Source organism: Apodemus sylvaticus, chromosome 5, assembly GCF_947179515.1.
Source record: "Apodemus sylvaticus chromosome 5, mApoSyl1.1, whole genome shotgun sequence".
In the NCBI taxonomy this organism is placed as follows: Eukaryota; Metazoa; Chordata; class Mammalia; order Rodentia; family Muridae; genus Apodemus; species Apodemus sylvaticus.
The window spans coordinates 28,742,711-28,761,653 of NC_067476.1; the positions used below are offsets into that span (position 1 = coordinate 28,742,711).

General features: G+C 36.5%; 1 protein-coding gene across 1 annotated transcript in view; it reads left to right on the forward strand.

Annotated features, from left to right (window-relative positions):
- The window catches only part of Acvr2a (activin A receptor type 2A), an 82,375-nt gene that overhangs the window by 57,692 nt on the left and 5,740 nt on the right, over positions 1-18,943 (forward strand). Inside the window, exons 5-9 of the mRNA XM_052182450.1 lie at positions 10,683-10,826; positions 12,458-12,601; positions 13,957-14,102; positions 15,569-15,683; positions 17,820-17,958. Coding sequence (XP_052038410.1) covers positions 10,683-10,826; positions 12,458-12,601; positions 13,957-14,102; positions 15,569-15,683; positions 17,820-17,958 — 688 coding nt within the window. The remainder of the gene's footprint in view (positions 1-10,682; positions 10,827-12,457; positions 12,602-13,956; positions 14,103-15,568; positions 15,684-17,819; positions 17,959-18,943) is intronic.

Below are 18,943 nucleotides of genomic sequence, written 5' to 3' on the forward strand. Positions count from 1 at the left end.
TTACAATCAATGTGTCACTTATAGGAACACACATGACTCAAGGACAGCTACATTACCAAAGCCCACCCTAGTATGGGTGACCACTCACAGAGCTCAGAACCTGGAGTGCCCAGCAGGTTCGAGAGTCCTTCATAAAGTGACTCTGGTCCAAACTTCATTTAGACAGCTCGGCTGATTGCCACCTCTCCTAGGCAGCTGGTCCGGTCTCAGAGTGTTCCTTTCAGCGTGTGCTCTTCTTTACAGCTTAGCCTGTTAGGTCTGAGATGAACAATCAGCTTTTGTTGCTTACTCTGGCAGAGAGGGGCCTAGTGAATCTGGTCAGTTTGAGGTAGTTCCTGAAACTGTTTTGAGTTGTTTACTTTCTTGTTTTAAGGCATTGTCCTGAAGGATGGACTGTTTAAGTTTGTGAGGAAGCTGTTATTCAAAATAGGTTGGCAGCTTTAATGGCTACGGTTTATTAATACGTGTTGTTTCTCTTCTGCTTGAAACAAGACCTTGTTTGATTTATAGACACAAATTATTTAGAAGGAGTTGTGGCAAAAAGGGAAAGAAATCATTTGCATTTCTTTTATCACTTTCTGTAATAGCTTTAAGATTGGTGTACATCCTTGGATACCTTTCTCCGGCCTCATCTGTTTTAGTTTATGCATTTTGTTTCTCATGAACTATTAAATATACTATTTTCCTTATATAGACTATAATAGTATAGAAAAATAGCTTTTCAGCTTGACGTGCTATTAAAAGACATATCTTTAAATGAAACTTAGTAAAGTGCTATTATTGCATGCTCAAGAAATACCAAAATTTAGTGTGTGTTGGTACAAATTTTGTACATTTAAGGTATACTGAGATATATGTGTATAATATATGTGTATACATAATAATTATATTACACACACACACACACATACATATATATCACATACACATTTTACCAGTTTAGTAGTTTGTATGAGATTTCTGATAGGAGAATCTATATTTCATTGAGTATTTCCAACCATGCTTAAAATATGATATGCTGTTTTAAACTGGTACATCTTTGTAGATGTATATTTTAAAGAATGGTGCAAAGTTGCTATCGATGTTTTTCCTTTTGTGTCCCACTGTGATATATAATTGTTTTCTGATTCTGTGACTAAAGTTACATATGGATTTAGAATATACTTTAAGGAAAATTTTTAGAAATTATTGATAGATACACAGCTTGAAAAGCTATTCTCACCAAGCACATACATTATTTTTCTACTTACAAGTGCTTTAATATAGTTATTTGGAGGTTGACTGAGAATTCTGTATCCAAAAGCAAAAAGATTGAGAGGAAGGCAAAGACCAGGTGTTAGGGTAAAGCTGAGTACCTTACTTAAGCCGCGAGAATGAGCTTTGGTGACTAGCACACTAGTGCTAATGCGGGTGGCCCAGTCAGTTCTTACATCTGGAATGCAGATTTCCTTTTGTCAGCCTAGAAGTGGACTGACTCCCAAGTGTAAACCAGAGGGCACACTTCCTCTTTCTTTGGAGAGCTAGTATTAGCAGGGATAGGCAGATCTTCTTTGCTTCTCTGCACCAGCCTCATTTCCTGAACCTTATCCTAGACTTCTTCCTTTATTCCTTGCTGTGCCACTGCTTTAAAACCCTTTTCTTTCCTTTTTTTTAAATATTTTTATTTTCTATATTCTTTGTTTACATTCCAAATGATTTCCCCTTTCCCGGATCCCCCCTCCCCATATGTCCCATAAACCTTCTTCTCTCCATCCCTTCTCCAATCACCTCCCTCCTTTTTCTCTGTCCTTATATTCCCTTCCCATGCTAGATCAATCCTTTCCAGGATCAGGACCCTCTCCATACTTCTTCATGGGAGTCATTTGTTATGCAATTTTTGCCTTGGGCATTCAGGGCTTCTGGGCTAATTAATATCCACTTATCAGAGATTGCATTCCATGTGTATTCTTTTGTGATTGGGTTACCTCACTTAGGATGATATTTTCCAGATCAAACCATTTGCCTAAAAATTTTGTGAATTCATTGTTTCTAATTGCTGAGTAGTATTCCATTGTGTAAATATACCACATTTTCTGTATCCATTCCTCCTTTGAGGGACATCTGGGTTCTTTCCAGCTTCTGGCTATTATAAATAGGGCTGCTATGGACATAATGGAGCATGTGTCTTTATTGCATTCCAGGGAATCCTTTGGGTATATGCCCAGGAGAGGTATAGCAGGGTCCTCTGAAGTCTCATGTCCAGTTTTCTGAGGAACCTCCAGACTGATTTCCAAAGTGGTTGCACCATCTTACAGCCCCACCAGCAGTGGAGGAGTGTTCCTCTTTCTCTGCATCCTCGCCAACACCTGCTGTCTCTTGAGTTTTTGACCTTAGCTATTCTGACTGGTGTAAGGTGAAATCTCAGGGTTGTTTTGATCTGCATTTCCCTAATGACTAATGATGTTGAGCACTTCTTAAGGTGCCTCTCGGCCATCCGAATTTCTTCAGGTGAAAATTCTTTGTTAAGATCTGTACCCCATTTTTAATAGGGTTATTTGGTTCCCTGGGGTCTAACTTCTTGAGTTCTTTGTATATATTGGATATTAGCCCTCTATCAGATGTGGGGTTGGTGAATATCCTTTCCCAATTTGATGGTTGCCGTTAAAACCCTTTTCTACTAATAGTGGAAAGGAAAGTTGGTTTGTTAATGAAGTCAGTCCTGTAGGCTGCCCTTCTGGTTTTGGCACTGGCATACCTGCTCTCAGACCTGCCCTGCACTAATCACACTGTTTAGTATAGGGCAGGATGCTCTCTGCTTTCCCTCTTGAGCTCACAGTTCCAAGCAAAGGTGGAAACAAGTTGCTTATTTAGCTTTGCTGTTTGGGAATGAAGGAGAGGAGATTCCACAGGGAGTGGCAGTGGAGGAAAGATCTGATTGGCATTCTGTACTGCCCAGAGAACTGCCTTTGAGGTGTTGACCAGTGGTAAAATGCTCAGTAAATGTCAACTCTCATTGTCCTTTTGTTACAGCTTCAGAACTGACCAGGAGTGACTTTCATAGAAAGTGCTACTGCTGGTACTACTCTGAAATATTTGTTCTGTCAAGTCCTTTCTGTTGATGAGAAAAGGCACTAATAGGAAAAATGACCTGACTTACGGTCCTGGCCCAAGTGACAGTGTCTGCCATTTAGTCGGGAGTTACTCTCCACTGATTGAACAGCTTATATAAATAATTTGATGGGGTCCATAGAAATCTAAATTAAGGAAAATTAATTAGAGTTCAGGGTTTCTTACTGAATAAAGGATTTATTTGTGACTATACAGCCTGATGGCTAAACAATTTTCACATACCAGAATTTACTTCTATGTTCACACATTCATTTTCATTTTTCATCTTCACTTAGAGGTAATAAATGTTAAATTAGATAAAAGTAAGCTTTCTTCATAGCTACTCATAACCCTCAGCTTTTAAACAGCAACGAGGAGGAGAATAGGCTTTCCCTGTATCTCCTGGAGACTTTCCACCCCAGTGCCGGCAAACCTGTGCTGCCAACTGAATAGGGAATCTTTTCAGAGCCCTTATTTTATCCACATTGCTTTTTTGTTTGTTTGTTTGTTTGTTTGTTTGTTTTTAGGAAAAGTAAGGAGATAAATTACAAAGAAATTCGGGCTCTAATTAACAGAGCCATGGCTGACCCATTTGACAGCATCAGATCTATTCATCCATTAATCTATGCCTCTCTTTTTCTATTTCAGAAACATTTGTTCTGAAGTTACTGTCTTATTTCTTTACAGATTTTTCTGTTCTTGTTTGTTGATAGTCTAAAAAAAATGAAGACTTGTGACATTTCTAAGAATATATGATAAATGTCTAAGAGAAAGCACATTCAGAATTTGTCAGTTTTCACATAGTATGCACACTTGATAGTCGTAAGAAGACATTGTTATTGTGTGTCAAATATAATTGGAAACTAGTTATCTGTTTAACTAGATACACTTAAGATATCTCTCTCTCTCTCTCTCTCTCTCTCTCTCTCTCTCTCTCTCTCTGTGTGTGTGTTTATTTTTTAAATAAAGTTTGTAGTATACATTATATGTGTATTTATGAGTAGTACATAAAAGTCTGTATTTTTAGAACGATTTACTTGAATTTTAGATGTACATAGCTAACTGCCTACCAAATAGCTCCACTTGGACATCTCTTAGTACTTCCCATTCAAGGATAAGGATTGTTCTTATTTATGTATTTTCTTCATGGTGCTCTCCTTATGGAAAAACTAGCCAGCTTATTTAAGTGAGGTTGACTTACAGATACTCAACAAGGTAGTGACTTCTTTCTATGGCTTTTAGTTTTTATTATACATTTCTTATTGCAAATCATCGATTAGTCTATCTGTTGTGAAGTTCCTAAGAGCCCGAGGGAGTTAGTGTTTGACATAGTGTACTCAGCAAACTTTGTTTGAATGAGTAAATAAATGAAAGGGTGAATGAAGTATTATATTTTCTGATGTTTGGAAGTAATTTCATTCCTTCTTGATAAGCAGCAAGTCTCTTTCTAATCTGGAAACCTAATTACTTGGCATTAAGGTACTGATTTGATTTTTAGCTACTTACAGTTTCAGTGCTGAGTACTCAAAGCCACCATTTCCATTTTGGGAATCCAGCTTGTTTGGTGAACTTATATCTGTATAGTCAGTGATCTAGTTTGCCTGCTTTGACTATATACTGTAACAATTTCTACTTTGAAAAAGCATGTCCTTGGTGCCTCTTATTTACTTTGTGTCTTTTTGTTCTAATGTTCATTTATCGAGAAGTATATCTAACAAAATTATACTTAAAATCTGTTTATTTTAGTTATTTATTTTTTTGTCTTTCCTATTTTTATCACATTAAGACTTGGTTTTATCTTCATTTATTTTTTGTGTTGGGTATTTTATAGCTTATTCTCTTTATTAGTTGGGAAGTTTCCTGAGTAGGCATAATACTTTCTAAGAGTAAGAGCAACATTTGCTTTCACTGACATCTTTAGCTCTGAACGTTCTTGTGCTTAAGCAAGATCGCAGTGATTGTTGTGCCTTTGCAGTCCCTGTGAAAGAGAGGCTCTCTCATGCTATGGTAGGATTAAGCTGGATTTTTGATGGATAATGAATAGCCTTGGATGATATAACAGGATGAAAGTCCAGCAGACAACTGGTATAGAAAAGTGAGTTGTCATTTCTGTTTGTAAGTGGTACTGTTCTCTGTAGAAATAGTTGCAACTAGGGAATGTGGTTATCTGTTTGGAGTTTTCAAGCTCCCCAGTAGTGACTAACATGTATTTTACTTAATTTAAAATTCAGACAGCTATCTCTTTTGTGGTGACTTGTTCTCTTTTACTGCCTGACTATCCTCAGACTGAGAAATGTGCCTAGATCCTTATTTCCAGGGGACTACTACTTTTACTTACTTCCAAAATTTAAAGTTGTTATAATATTGGAATCATATTTTGAACTGCAAACAAATGCTTAATTCAGACTGTGAACTAAGTCATTTAAATCCTGTTCTGTTAGGATCTATTTTGATTTATTCATGTTGTTACAGCTGGACAGGGAGGTTTGTAACAGGGATAGTTCATCACCAGGTTTTGTTTAATTCTGGCCATTGTTCTTTGTGTTTTCTTCCTGGTTTGTCTTTCCTAAGTACACACATAGCATTATTCTGTGTTTCACCTAGTACCTTCCAAAAAGGTGAGTGAGGTAGTTCATTCACTGGAAGTAGGAAATTTCATAGGTTCTTATGAAAACTGTTGAAAACCCAAACCACCACCACAACAAAAACAGAAAACAGAAATTCAAAATAAAACAAAAACAAATACCCAAAACAACAACCAAAAAAACCCAAAATAATACAACACAAAACAAACAAACAGACCCTAGAGCTAGAAAGACATCACAACTCAAAAGGGGCTTTATAAAGCGTGAACAGCATATACGTTTGATCCTTAGAACATACATGGAAGGAAGAGAAAAGAAAAACCAGCAAATGCTTGCTGACAGGAGCCTGATACAACTGTCTCCTGAGGGCTCTGCCAGTGCCTGACAATACAGAGGTAGATGCTCTCAGCCAACCACTGGACTGAGCACAGGGTCCCCAATGGTTAGAGAAAGGACCTAAGGAGCTGAAGGGGTTTGCAGTGCCACAGGAGGAACAACAGTATGAACCAACCAGTACCCCCAGAACTCCCAGGGGCTAAACCACCAACCAAAGAGTACACATGGAGGGACCAATGGCTCCAGATGCATATGCAGGATGGCCTTGTCGGACATCAATGAGAGGAGAAGCTCTTAGTGCTGTGAAGGCTCAATGCCCCAGGGTAGGGGAATGTCAGGAGGGAGCCGGAGTGGGTAGGTTGGTGAACAGGGGGGTGGGGATAAGATAGGAGGTTTTCAGAGGGGAAACAAAGGGAGGGGAATACATCTTAAATGTAAATAAAGAAAATATATAATTAAAGAAAAAAAAAGAAAAGAAAAACAACCAAACAGGCAGGCAAACTGGGTGTGATGCTGCATGTTTGTAATCTCAGCACTAAAATACTTGAGGCAGGTGTATTTTTGGGGCCTGCTGGCTAGCCTAGCTTGCGTGGGGAGTTCCAGGACACTTGGAAGTGGCACTTTTGGAATGACACCTGAGGTGGCCCCCTAACCTCCATGCACACATCCCTACACATGTATGCACACTCATTAAAGCTCTTAGAATCCCTGGTTTGAGAGAACTGATTTCCTCAGGGCTGTTTCCTGGTGTTTGTTAAAGGCAACACTGCCCTCTGCTGCTCAGAAGCCTATTGCAGCTCCCGTAGTCCCCAGAATTGCCTCTTCACACTTAACATTTTAGACTTTAAAATCTTTACAAGTAATACATAATATTTAAAATTTATTTTACTCGCTGGCTTGAGTCCATTGTGTTAGGTAGTTTGGAGTTATTTTTACATCAGAATTTATTTACTATCACCTTAATAGGTATAATCCAAAGGTTTTTCCTTATATTTTCTAAAACAACACTTTCCTCTGGTTATAAGGAATGTGTTTTTTCATTCTTATCTTTAAAATATAGTCCATTGAATCACTGTCAACTCTTAAAAAGCTAAATCATTCTTTCACCTTTGTAACTGATGTGTCATTTTTCATTTCATTTTGAATATGAATCGTAATTTCTTTTGCCTGTGTTTTTTCTTCACAAGCACGCCTTTCATATAATGATAGAGGTAAGATGCATTGATGTTTGCTTTATGGTTGTGACAGATTCTGGGGATGCACATCAAACATTTGTCCTTAGAGTTTTGTTATTGTCGCTTTACTTTGCATCATTTATAGTTCATCTATATTTTTGTTATAAAAGTCCCCTCTTTTGTATCCAAATAGTATTCATTTGACATAGTAAAAACATTTTGTTTTGAAGGATTGTTAACAGTATTTATACTTATCTAAGGTAGATAATTTCTACCTTAGAAACTGCAGAAAGAACTGTTTCTTCTGATCGGAAGATAAAACCTAATGCGGGCATTAGCCTTAGGAACCCAGTATTTCTAATTTTAGTAGTATTTCATGTGTTTAAATGTCAGCCTTACTCATTTAAATAAGAGATAACTTTCTGGTCTAGCTCATTATCTTTTAACTTAAAAATTTATATTTTCCAATGTCATCTCTAGCTAATGAAGCTAATGAATTAGCCACATAAATAACACCATTGACAAATCTGATGCTGCCTTAAAGGTTAGGGCTGTTTGTTTTAGAATGCACATGTAACACAGAAATAAACAGAATTGATGGCAGATGGCTTTGTTGCCCCTTTAAAGAGTGCCCCAGAATGGGTATACTAATGCCACTGTGTAGGTGCTTTGGACAGTCAGACTTTACCAGTAACTGCAATTTCAGCATACTATGTGATGTCTTGAAGGAATGCATAGTCAGAGCCACTTCTGATGTGCATCTTCCAAGTTTTATGTGTTGAATGGTGGTTGAAAGAGCACTGGGAACTCGAGGGGAGATTTTCAGAAATTCTGTAGTCTTTAGAATTGCTGTCTTCCAAGTCCTTCTGTGAAGCACGGCAAAGCTGTGCTTCATGGATGCCATCAGTTATGGAATGTAAGTTCTCCTTGTCTGTCTTAGAGGTTCATATGTTTAATGATAGAAGTCTTCATGTCTACAAACCAAAAGTGAGGTGTTCTGAATTAATTACTATACTGATACTAATGAACTGAGAGACATTTTTAATATTCTTATACAATAATTAAAACTTAGATTTTAGAGATGCATTTAAAATGTCATCCTAGTAACTTCTTGTTAAGAAAGCAAAAAGGTTTATCAGTGATTGATATTTTGTATTGTGTAGTTATTTTTATTATGAAGTTGCATTTTAAGTCTAATCTTAAGTATTTGTGAGTATTAAATTATAGTCAAGAGTACATCTCAAAAAGGTTTGATGTTGGTAAGAATGAACCTTTGTAGATCACTTTCTTTTTGAATATTGGTCAGTATTATGTTTTTTATTTAAATTTTTATACTGAAGAAAATTTGACAGTTGTATGTTTTATAGTAATTAATGGAAAATTTTGAGTGAAATTGTAATATTAAATGCTGATCCAAAATTTTTCTCTGAGACAAAAGTATGTTAAGAAATTTACTAAGGAAAGCATATAGGACCTTTGAAGTTTATCTTTCCATCTAGAAAACATGTAATATACTTTGAACTACTGTTATATTATTAATCTGAGATATTGAAGACATAATCTCACTCCTGTTTCATGTCTGTGGCTGGTATAATTCTGAACACAGAGTAGATGTTTATGTTCTCTCTAGAGACATTCTTGGTCAGTGGCTGTGTTACCTTCTTCTGTTCCCTCCTTTTAGTTATATCTGAAGATTGATTATAGTATTGCTGCTTTGAAAAACTGATTATTGCCATTTCTGTTCAGTTATTTCTTTATAAACTTGTCCATTTATTCTGGGATCTTGCAGATGGGATAGTTTTCTTTGCCTTTGGTAGCTTAGTGTCCACCTCTTCCTCTCAGTCCCCTCAGTCAGCCTGCTCCTGTCAGGCCAAGATGGCTGTCGAATGGTAAGGGAGGATCTGTTTCCAGAACAACAGAGAATCACTGTGAGCCTGGCCTCCCAGTAGGGTTTGTAGACGGCTTCTTTGGTCCATCACTCTGCTAAATGGAAGCCCTTTGGCTTTATTAACCTTTTATATTTTTAATTTGAGAGGAACAGTAACTTTTTAGACATTTAAAAGCAAACATGAGTTCAGAATAAATCACAGGAAGTCTTTCTTCTGCCTTACTTTTTAAAATAGTAGTTTTCAAGCCATTAAGGGACTGCCTGCAAGTTGCATTCTTTTTCCATATACTATTTTGAACCTTTTTTTTTTTTTTTTTTTTCTGGGGGTAATTCTGATGCTTGATAGAAAATTTGTAGTCTCCCAAACAGACTAGTGGCTGAAGGGTACCTACAAGGAACACTATAAGTTTTGGAACATTATAAAGAAAGATCTAAAAGGGGAGAAGACAGTTAGGGTGAGATATACTGATCTTAGATAAAATGTCATTTTTAATTATCTGAAGTACCACCAGGAGTCTCTTCTTGCCAAAAAATTTTAGTTCCTTCTCACAAAACTTAAATAATCATTGAAACATTTCTGATGCTTTTTCTGTTGGCTTCCAGAAGCTTTTTACATCTTGCTTTATTTGCAGGTAATAAACTGATAGAACACTTTTAGCAAAGAGTTCTGTTGGCGTAGGGAATTCTCGCCTTTTTCCTTCATGTAGTTTCCTGGCCGCATTTTAAAGATCTGTCATGGTAGCACTCTTATCTTTTATTCACCATTCCAGAAATCTTTCCAACTATGACTACCACTTTTCTAGTTTTACTTACACTTTGTCTTATTTTTCTTTTCAGTTATCCTTAGAACATGATTTTTATTTATGGTCAGTTTGGGGGAATAGTTAAAGGGATGGACTTATTCGTATCTTGAAAAGAATGAACAAAGTTTGTCTATAGAAACATTTCTCTTTGGTTTTTTGTTTTTGGTTTTTTTATTGTTTTTGTTGTTTTTGGTTTTTTGTTTGTTTGTTTGTTTTGTTTTTTGAGACAAGGTTTTTTTTAGTCCTGGTACTTGCTCTGTAGACCAGAGTGTCCTCAAATTCACCTGCCTCTGTCTCCTGAGTGCTGGGTTATATACTTGTTTGAAATGACTGGGCATTGTGAAATTAATGAAGAAAAAAGTTAATGTTAGATGGCCACTAGAGAAAGTATTAGATTTTGAGATTGTTTTTGAGAAATGCTCATACTTTGCTGTTTTGATACTTTTAAAATCTGTATCCTTTAAGAGAATATAGACTGAATAAAGCCAATGACATACTATGAAGAGTATTCTGAAATTCCCACAACTCCTTGAGAACATTGATGAGACTGGCTGCCTACTCTTTTCACCTTCTTTTCCTAAGTAGCAGCAGCACTGATGTTGCTAAACATTGCCTGCTTACTGGTTCCCACGAATGCCCTAGTGTCTAAGTTCTTGCAGGCTGAAAGAGAAGGTCACAATGACGCAACAGTCCCTCATGTGTTCATGGTTTCTGTTAGAGCATTCTTCAGTATAACTACCCTTCTTTCATTTCAGAATCAATGTCTTATGTTCTCCTTATTTATAGCATTATTACTATTTGTCTCTAGGACCCAGGCCCACCTCCACCCTCCCCATTACTAGGGTTGAAGCCACTGCAGCTGTTAGAAGTGAAAGCAAGGGGAAGGTTTGGTTGTGTCTGGAAAGCCCAGCTGCTCAATGAATATGTGGCTGTCAAAATATTTCCGATACAGGTATGTTTATTGAAATTCCCTAGTCTCTCTGTTTCTTTATTTTTAAAGCTGTAACTGGTTAGGATATTATAACTCATAAACAGCCTGAAAACACAAACTATCCATCCTAAAGTGATTGTGATAGTTGGGAAAGTAGTCTAGCCTGTCTGTGCTGCTGTCACAGCTGAGATGGGATGATTTAATGCAATACTAGGCTTTGTGGGCAGAATTGGAATCATAATATATGACTATGTAGTTAATCTTTTGTGAATAAAATCTAAAATATTCTAGTCAAAAAATAAGCTCACTGTCTGGGTAGTTTACTTGTCTTCTCGACAAGAAAGAGCAGTAGACTCTGCTTTACTTTAGAATTGGTGTTTGCAGTTACATGGCCAGACTTTGGTTTCTTTTCATTGCACTTTGAGTATTTATATGTACATTTTTTACAGTTTTTTTGTGATTGATTCAGGTTTCAGAGTATTACTTTACTTTGTTGTCACCTTCAGTACAGCTGAACTCGCATGAGCCTGACCTATCCCAGGCTCTCAGTGCTGCTGCTTTGCTCATTGCTGGTAGACTTGAGGGGGGCTCTCATCTTGCCCTTGCTCTGTCACTATGGCCCTGAGCCTGAGAGGACCCTTAGTCCTGATGTCTCAGCTACACACACAGGCCCCATCAATCCAGAGTTACTACCGCAGCAGCATGGACATGCCCAGGCTTTACCTCCTAATTCATCTCAAGCCTTTCTTTATCGTGGCATAGTGTGGCTTTTCTAGAGAGAAGCATTCTGCTGTTCTCAGATGCATAATACGTTTCATACTTTAATGTGTGAGGAATCTTAACAATAAGAGAAAGATACTGGATATTAAGAGTACAAACAACAGCAGCCATTTTATCAAATGCCTTTGACAAAGTAGTGATTTACATGTTGTATGTTCATAAGTTATTTAGTTATGAACATAAAATAAGCACTTTAGTGACCAGTAGCATAGTTATTATTCACAGGAAAAATGATTTTATAAAAGGAAGAGGAAAGGTCAAGATTTAAAATAATCTTGGATCCAGAGAGTTCCCTACCACATATTATAGTGTAACTCTGCTTTCATTGCCATTTCATAGTGAAAAGAAACGAAACTTTTCTAAGGAAGGATACAGTGGACATAGATCACTAGCAGGAATGAGTAATTGATAATTTAAAAAAAAAACCATAAGGTACTGTTAACTTTGGGAGCTGGGACGTCTGGCTGAAGAGACTGTTAGCTAAGGTTCTATGTAAATTTATCTTTCAGGGAGATGATTGTGACTGTTAGTGTAAATTACTTCACGCAGTATAGTGCTCGCAGTAACTTGTAACACAGTGTATTGCCATTTAAGATACAGAAATACAGTCATTTTTGATGAATGTTTAGCCACACAGAAAAGTAGATTTTGAGGGAATGATAAAGGATAAGGATTTATCATAGATTATTGTTATTATGTGTCTCAGATTTCTTTTATCAAGCTATAACAAAAGTCCTCTATACTTACCTCATTTTGATGTTGGACCACTTTTATTAGCTTGTTTTGTTGTGGTCATTTTTAAAACTTACTCTAGTGACCTCAGGGCTTCTTGTCCTCTGTGTCCTTACTGTGCTTTCGTTTCTTTACTCTAGGACAAACAGTCCTGGCAGAATGAATATGAAGTCTATAGTCTACCTGGCATGAAGCATGAGAACATATTACAGTTCATTGGTGCAGAGAAACGAGGCACCAGTGTTGATGTGGACTTGTGGCTGATCACAGCATTTCATGAAAAGGTATAACAACTTAATACTTACGTTTAGTTAAGCGGGACTTGGCTTACCTAATGTTAACTGTTGTATTTTATAAGAACAGCATATTACAATAGTTGATTAATATTTGATGCAAATACATATCACTTATGAATAAAAATAAGAAAAAGTGACTTTAAGGAAACAGCTTTTTACTTAACCCTCTGATCCTAGGGAAGCCTCAGCCTTTGCTTCCTCGGCTGCAGTTCTTCTCTTAGGGTCCTGTAGAAGAGACAGTGCTTGTGCTTTTCATGGAGTACTTAAGCTACAGTTAATTTGATGAGCCTCACTTTTTTTAGCTTTAATTTTTACCTTATAATTTTTTTTTTTATGATGAACACAGAGTCACTAACTTGGAGTTATTACCAAAACACATTTGTTATTCCATCATTTTGCAGTTAACTTTTCTTAAAAAGACTTTTTAAAGGTCTTCAGTGTAGCACAGGCTGGTCCCAAACTCATTTTTGTGTCCCAGCAGCCTCCCAAGTGCTGTGATTGTGGGTTTGCATTACTGTGGCCAGCTAAGATGTTTGGTTTTTATGTCATTATTGTTAAGTCTAACTGCCTTTATATTTCACTAAGTATTTAACCATAATGATCATAACATCTCTAGAGAAGGGTGTGTGTGTGTGTGTGTGTGTGTGTGTATGTGAGAGAGAGAGAGAGAGAGAGAGAGAGAGAGAGAGAGAGAGAGAGAGAGAGAGAGAGAGAGTGAGAGAGATTACAAGTAAGGTACACATATGGAGGCCCTGATTACAAGTAAGATGCAAGTGTGGATGTCCTGGTTTATGTTTTTCAGTATCTTCTTCAGTTACTTTTCATGTTTTTTTGTTTTTGGTTTTCTTTTGGGTTTTGTTATTTTTTGTTTGAGGCAGGGTCTCTTGCAGAACCTGCTGCTTCCAGGGGTCTACCTGTGTCTGTGTCCTCTTCACACTGGGCTGATAGACTAACAGAGGTCCTGATGCTTGCGTCACTTTACCAACCAAGTCGTTTCCTCAGTAATAATCTATATATTAATAGTTATTTATGTTTTCAGAGTAGTACTATAATATCAATATGTTTCACTTTAGAGACTAGGTTTTTTTTCTAAGTTTTTAACTAGTTTGTTTTTCTGTTTGTTTGTTTTTAACCTCCCAAAGTTAAAAAAAATTAACTTATTTTGGTAATAAGCCTTAAAAAATCAGTCTTTTGTGGTTGAATGTTCATTACTGTGAATTGAAAGGAAATTTGAACATCTCTATAGGATTGTGCTGCTTTCATATCCAGAGAAAAGTTTTCTGTTTATGTAAAATTTTGATCAAGAGCTTATGGGTATTTTCCCCCACCTCTCCTTTCTTTAGGGCTCACTGTCAGACTTTCTTAAGGCTAATGTGGTCTCTTGGAATGAACTTTGTCATATTGCAGAAACCATGGCTAGAGGATTGGCATATTTACATGAGGATATACCTGGCTTAAAAGATGGCCACAAGCCTGCAATATCTCACAGGTAGAACAAGATTTGCATTGTCTTTCCATCAAACTCAGATGTTTACTATTTAAACTTTTGATTCTTGGAGTGCAATTTATTTTTGCTGTGGTTATCCAATCATATTTGAAGAGGCAGAGATTTTCATGTTTTTAGAATTAGGTTTGTGATTGGCTAGGATGTATTTTGGTATCTATATGTTAATGTACATGCTAATCTCATTAATAAAGTCTAATGATCCCATGTTTTAATTTGTCTAATTTCTGAAACTATGCTTGAGAATAAAAGTATATTTTGTCTATTTCAAAGAAGAAATGACTTTAACTCATAATTTTGATTTACTTTTAAGACAATTTTTAGTGTATATATACTGTGATAGAATTAAGGCTAGATTAAGTATTTTCTTTGTCTTTTGGATGAGTATACTTTCATTCCTTGAACTAAATTAAAAGGGATCAGTCAAGAGGAGACAGCTGTTCCTGTTCCAGTGAAGAAACTGTTACAATCTTAAAAAGAAAAATGTTTGTTTCTGGGAAATAAATTTAGTTTGCTATTATTTAACTTCCTGAAGAATATGGGATTGAGTTGTCATCTTCTATTCAGTTTTAAAATGGCTATTTTAAAAGTAGGTATTAACATATTGATCTAGCAAATAAGTAGTTGAGTGTCACCAGATTCTGGCTTTGCAAATCGTGACTTCTTTAGAAAGTCCTCTCCTTTCTTTCATGTTTATGAGTCTCCCAACTCACTAGTTATAAGGCCCTTTAAAATTTTTGATACTGAAACCAGTTGGTTTCTGGAGCATTTGACTGTACCTTTGTCCTTTTGTAGGACTAAATGACTAGCTACTTCTAAGTGTACCTATTGGTGAAAGCATAGACATGGTCGATAGAGTTGCCTTTAAGTTGACCCAGATGAGGCAGATGTGTATAAAGAATATATTCCTTACTTACAGCTGATAGACTTTTCCCAGTAATAGCTCTGCTTTATGGTACTTGGCTTCTGTCTGTTCTGTATTTGCAGTAGTGCTTTCCTTGAAAAGTGGCCATGCAGGTCAAGGACCATTGCCAGGAGTAGACATTCTAAAATGGAAGTCTTTATCAAAGACTTTATCAAATTTTAAAATTTTTCTTGTTTTTCTAAAGTTTGGGTTCTTTGGGAGTTTGTAGCTAATAGATCTGAAGTGTTCCTATTGCTTTAAAGAAAGAGTCAATTTTATCATGTGGGAGTAACATAGATGACAGTGTTTCTGGAGTGACTATACAACTGCTTTCATGGAAAGGCTTCCTTCCCTCTTGCTCCTTTTAGGACTGGTTTCTTACTACATTCCTGTGCTGTAGTCCAGGTTGAGACTGCAGAAGCAGCTTAACTTTCTTTGCTCTTCTTAGTTTTAAATAACTTTATTTTTATAGCATATTCTCCATGTATTCAGTAGGAAAATTTAAAAGATAACTTGCTTAAGGTATTTTATTTTTTTATTTTTAAAGGGACATCAAAAGTAAAAATGTGCTGTTGAAAAACAATCTTACAGCTTGCATTGCTGACTTTGGGTTGGCCTTAAAGTTTGAGGCTGGCAAGTCTGCAGGTGATACCCATGGGCAGGTAAGAACAATAGCTATAAAGTGAGAGCAAAATTAAGCACATAATACCTTTCTTAGATCAGCACTAACTTGATCTAATGTTGCTGGGGTAGTCATTGAAGCATCATCTAATAAAGAGTGATACATTTTAATTTGAGAAGGCAACATTTTTACACTGTTGTGTAACTCAGGTTTAAGCAGGCACTAGAACAGCATTCATCTGTGATATTGTTGTTTTTTAAAAAACAATTTGTCGGAAAAGAATACAGTTCTAAATAATTTATCTTTAGGGAATCCTTTCATTGGTTAATTCATCATCCTAACAGTGGAGGATAATGGGCCACTTTTTACTATAGTTTATTAAGTTCTCTCTTCTCTATATAAAAGGTTATTTATTGCTCTGGCTCTTTATTGATTCAGTTACAATTTAGTTTAGTTTTTTTTTTTTTTTTTAATTCTTTCTAGAGTTCAGAGCTCCTGAAAAGGCCAAAGCAAAGTGTCTTAACTCCAGTTATGGTTTTCACAGACAGATTTAGCATCCTTTAGGAAGGCCAAAGGAGATAAAATGTAGGCAGTTTTGCCTAAGCCTGTAATCCAATTATAAGGCTTTAAAAACTGACAAGTCAGGTTTAAAAAAAAAAATCAATTTTTTTTAAATACCCATGTATTCTCAGAAAAAAACATGAGGCTAGGAGAGGTGCTACACCTGTGTGGATTCATTTTTTCACAAGAACAGGTTTTGGCCCAAGGATTAAGAGTGTTTACTTTCTTTGCAAGAACCAAGTTCATTTCCTGGCTTAGGCTGCTCAGATGTCTGTAAGACCAGTTTCAGGTGACTGCCATCCTTTTATGGGCTCTGTGGGCACCCACAATCACATATGCACATATACCTTCCTGCCTGTGCAATTAAAAATAAATGTTTTCTTAAAAATAGCTTAAAGGGTGACATTTCCTACAAGGCCAAATGATTCATTCAATGCTTTGTCCTTATTAGGTCTATATTTCAAATTAGTTAAGTTATTTCTGAGTTTCCATATCCCCTTGAGCCCCAGGAACATAGCTGTGTGCAGTCATGGTACATTGATTTCTAGCAATGTTACTCAACACTTTCAGATTTGTTTCATTGCAATGTCAGCAGTTGTAGAATATCAGAAAAGCTGACATGTTTGGGGGAAATATGAAGAATGGAGTAGCCTAAAGAGAAAGTTTGTGATTATTCTGTGATTAACAGTTGTAGGGAAGTATGTATGGGACAGCTTCATCTTTAGGTATATGACAAAACTAGTAACTTTTTTTTTTAAAGTCCGACTCATGACACAAGTCATTCTTTAATGTCCTTACACTTGGATTACAGGCTTAGGCAAAGTAAGGAATTGCCACATGAGTAAAGAGTTTCTCTACTGTCACGCCACCTTTGACTCATAAAAGAGGTTATCTTAGACTAAAATTAGATAAGCTGTAATAGCAAAAGAAGGGAAAAAGTAGGCTTCTGAGAGACATTCAGAATATAGTCCAAATGTTTGTCTTGAACAGGAAAAGCCAGAAGCTACTTTATGTTCTCATAAAATGAGTTAAAATTTGAACTTAATAGTTTTGCTAATCTGTCCTTACTTTTGAAAACTATTGCTATATGTTCATTTAATTGCTAACGTAAGGAAAGTTGCTTCCTAGATCTAATTAGGTGTATACTTTAGCCTACTTGACAATTCATAAAATGCATTCATATTAAAATGCTGTCAAGACCCACTAGCTACCCTAGCTTAGTGGTCATAGTTAAGGTACTACAAAATAACAAATTGTTCAGGACAAATATAAAGAAAGAACTAAGACAACTAAGACAGAAGAATTTATGAGTAAATAAGATTTTTAAAAGTAGTATTCAAAGAAAATATCTGTGAAGTGTTGTGTTTTCTCCATTCTTCTCCTAGCACACCATTACTTGGTACTTGGTGATTAGCTTTAGAAAGGGAGGGAAAGCCCTGTAAGTCTGCTGAGAGTATTCAAAGATCAGCTTACGTAGCCTATAGTGTTATACTCATAATTTACTTTTCCCTGGGTAAATAGACCATATTTGGTTTTCTTTCTACAAAACCACAGACAAAACATTAATTCATAATGTCAATCAGTGAGTACTGTTTGATTTCAAAATCTTTTTCAGGTTGGTACGCGGAGGTACATGGCTCCAGAGGTGTTAGAGGGTGCTATAAACTTCCAAAGGGACGCGTTTCTGAGGATAGACATGTATGCCATGGGGTTAGTCCTCTGGGAACTAGCTTCTCGTTGCACTGCTGCAGATGGTAAGGGACAAAACATTTTTTTTTAAAGTATATAGGCCATTTATGAAAAGTGGGTTATACATAAAGATAAATAACTACCAATTTCTTTTATGAACTCTACAAGTTCATAAAATGGCAGAAGATGCAGATGGCAAGGTGAATGTGGAGGGGCTAAGTATGAAAGGAGCTGGCACTGACACTTTGAGAGATAGAAGTGTGCTAGAAAGCACATACAACAAGAAAATAGATTGCTTAAGGACTTCAGTGTTAGTCCTTCACATCAAACTATGACTTGGTGTGGTGGTGACATAGGCCCTGTTGTCAAGGTGAATAATATACCTTCTGGAGAGTGAACTGTAGATAAGTGTGAACCATTTGTCCTGGACCTGATACATAAGGCATTCAAATAACTATAATGAAGTGCAGTCACAGCTGAGAAGTGTAAGGTGTGGTATAGGGAGTAAGTAGAGTTACTTTGTGGGGAAAGGAGTTATATGGCGGGGGTGGGGGGGGATTTGCAGAGCAAGAGACAAGATCAGATGTTAATTTTTCTTAAATGCCTTGTATGTGCTGTTAGATACTTAAGAGCAGGGTATGTCACAAGGCAGAAGTCAGAGCCAAAGGGAAAGTGATAAAGAAAGGTAAGTGCATTTAAGTTTGTGTCTAGTGTTTAGTTAAAATTCAGCAGTTCACACTTTACTAATTCCTAGGAATCTTGTTAAAATATAAGCCTCTGGAGGCTAGGGAAATAGGTTGGTTGTTAAGAACACTGGTTGCTCTTCCTTCATGGGCATTACCAGGTCATGGCTGTGGTGCACACACACAGACAAAACAATCATATACATTAAAAAAAAAAAATCAGTAGCCTGGGCTGAGTAATCTGTGTATTTTACAAGCTACCATCAATTGATGCCAGTGTCATTGACCCATGAACCCAACGAAGATTGAAATTCTAGCATGTTAATACTAATACACTGGACATAATAAGCAGTTCTTCAGCTATCCA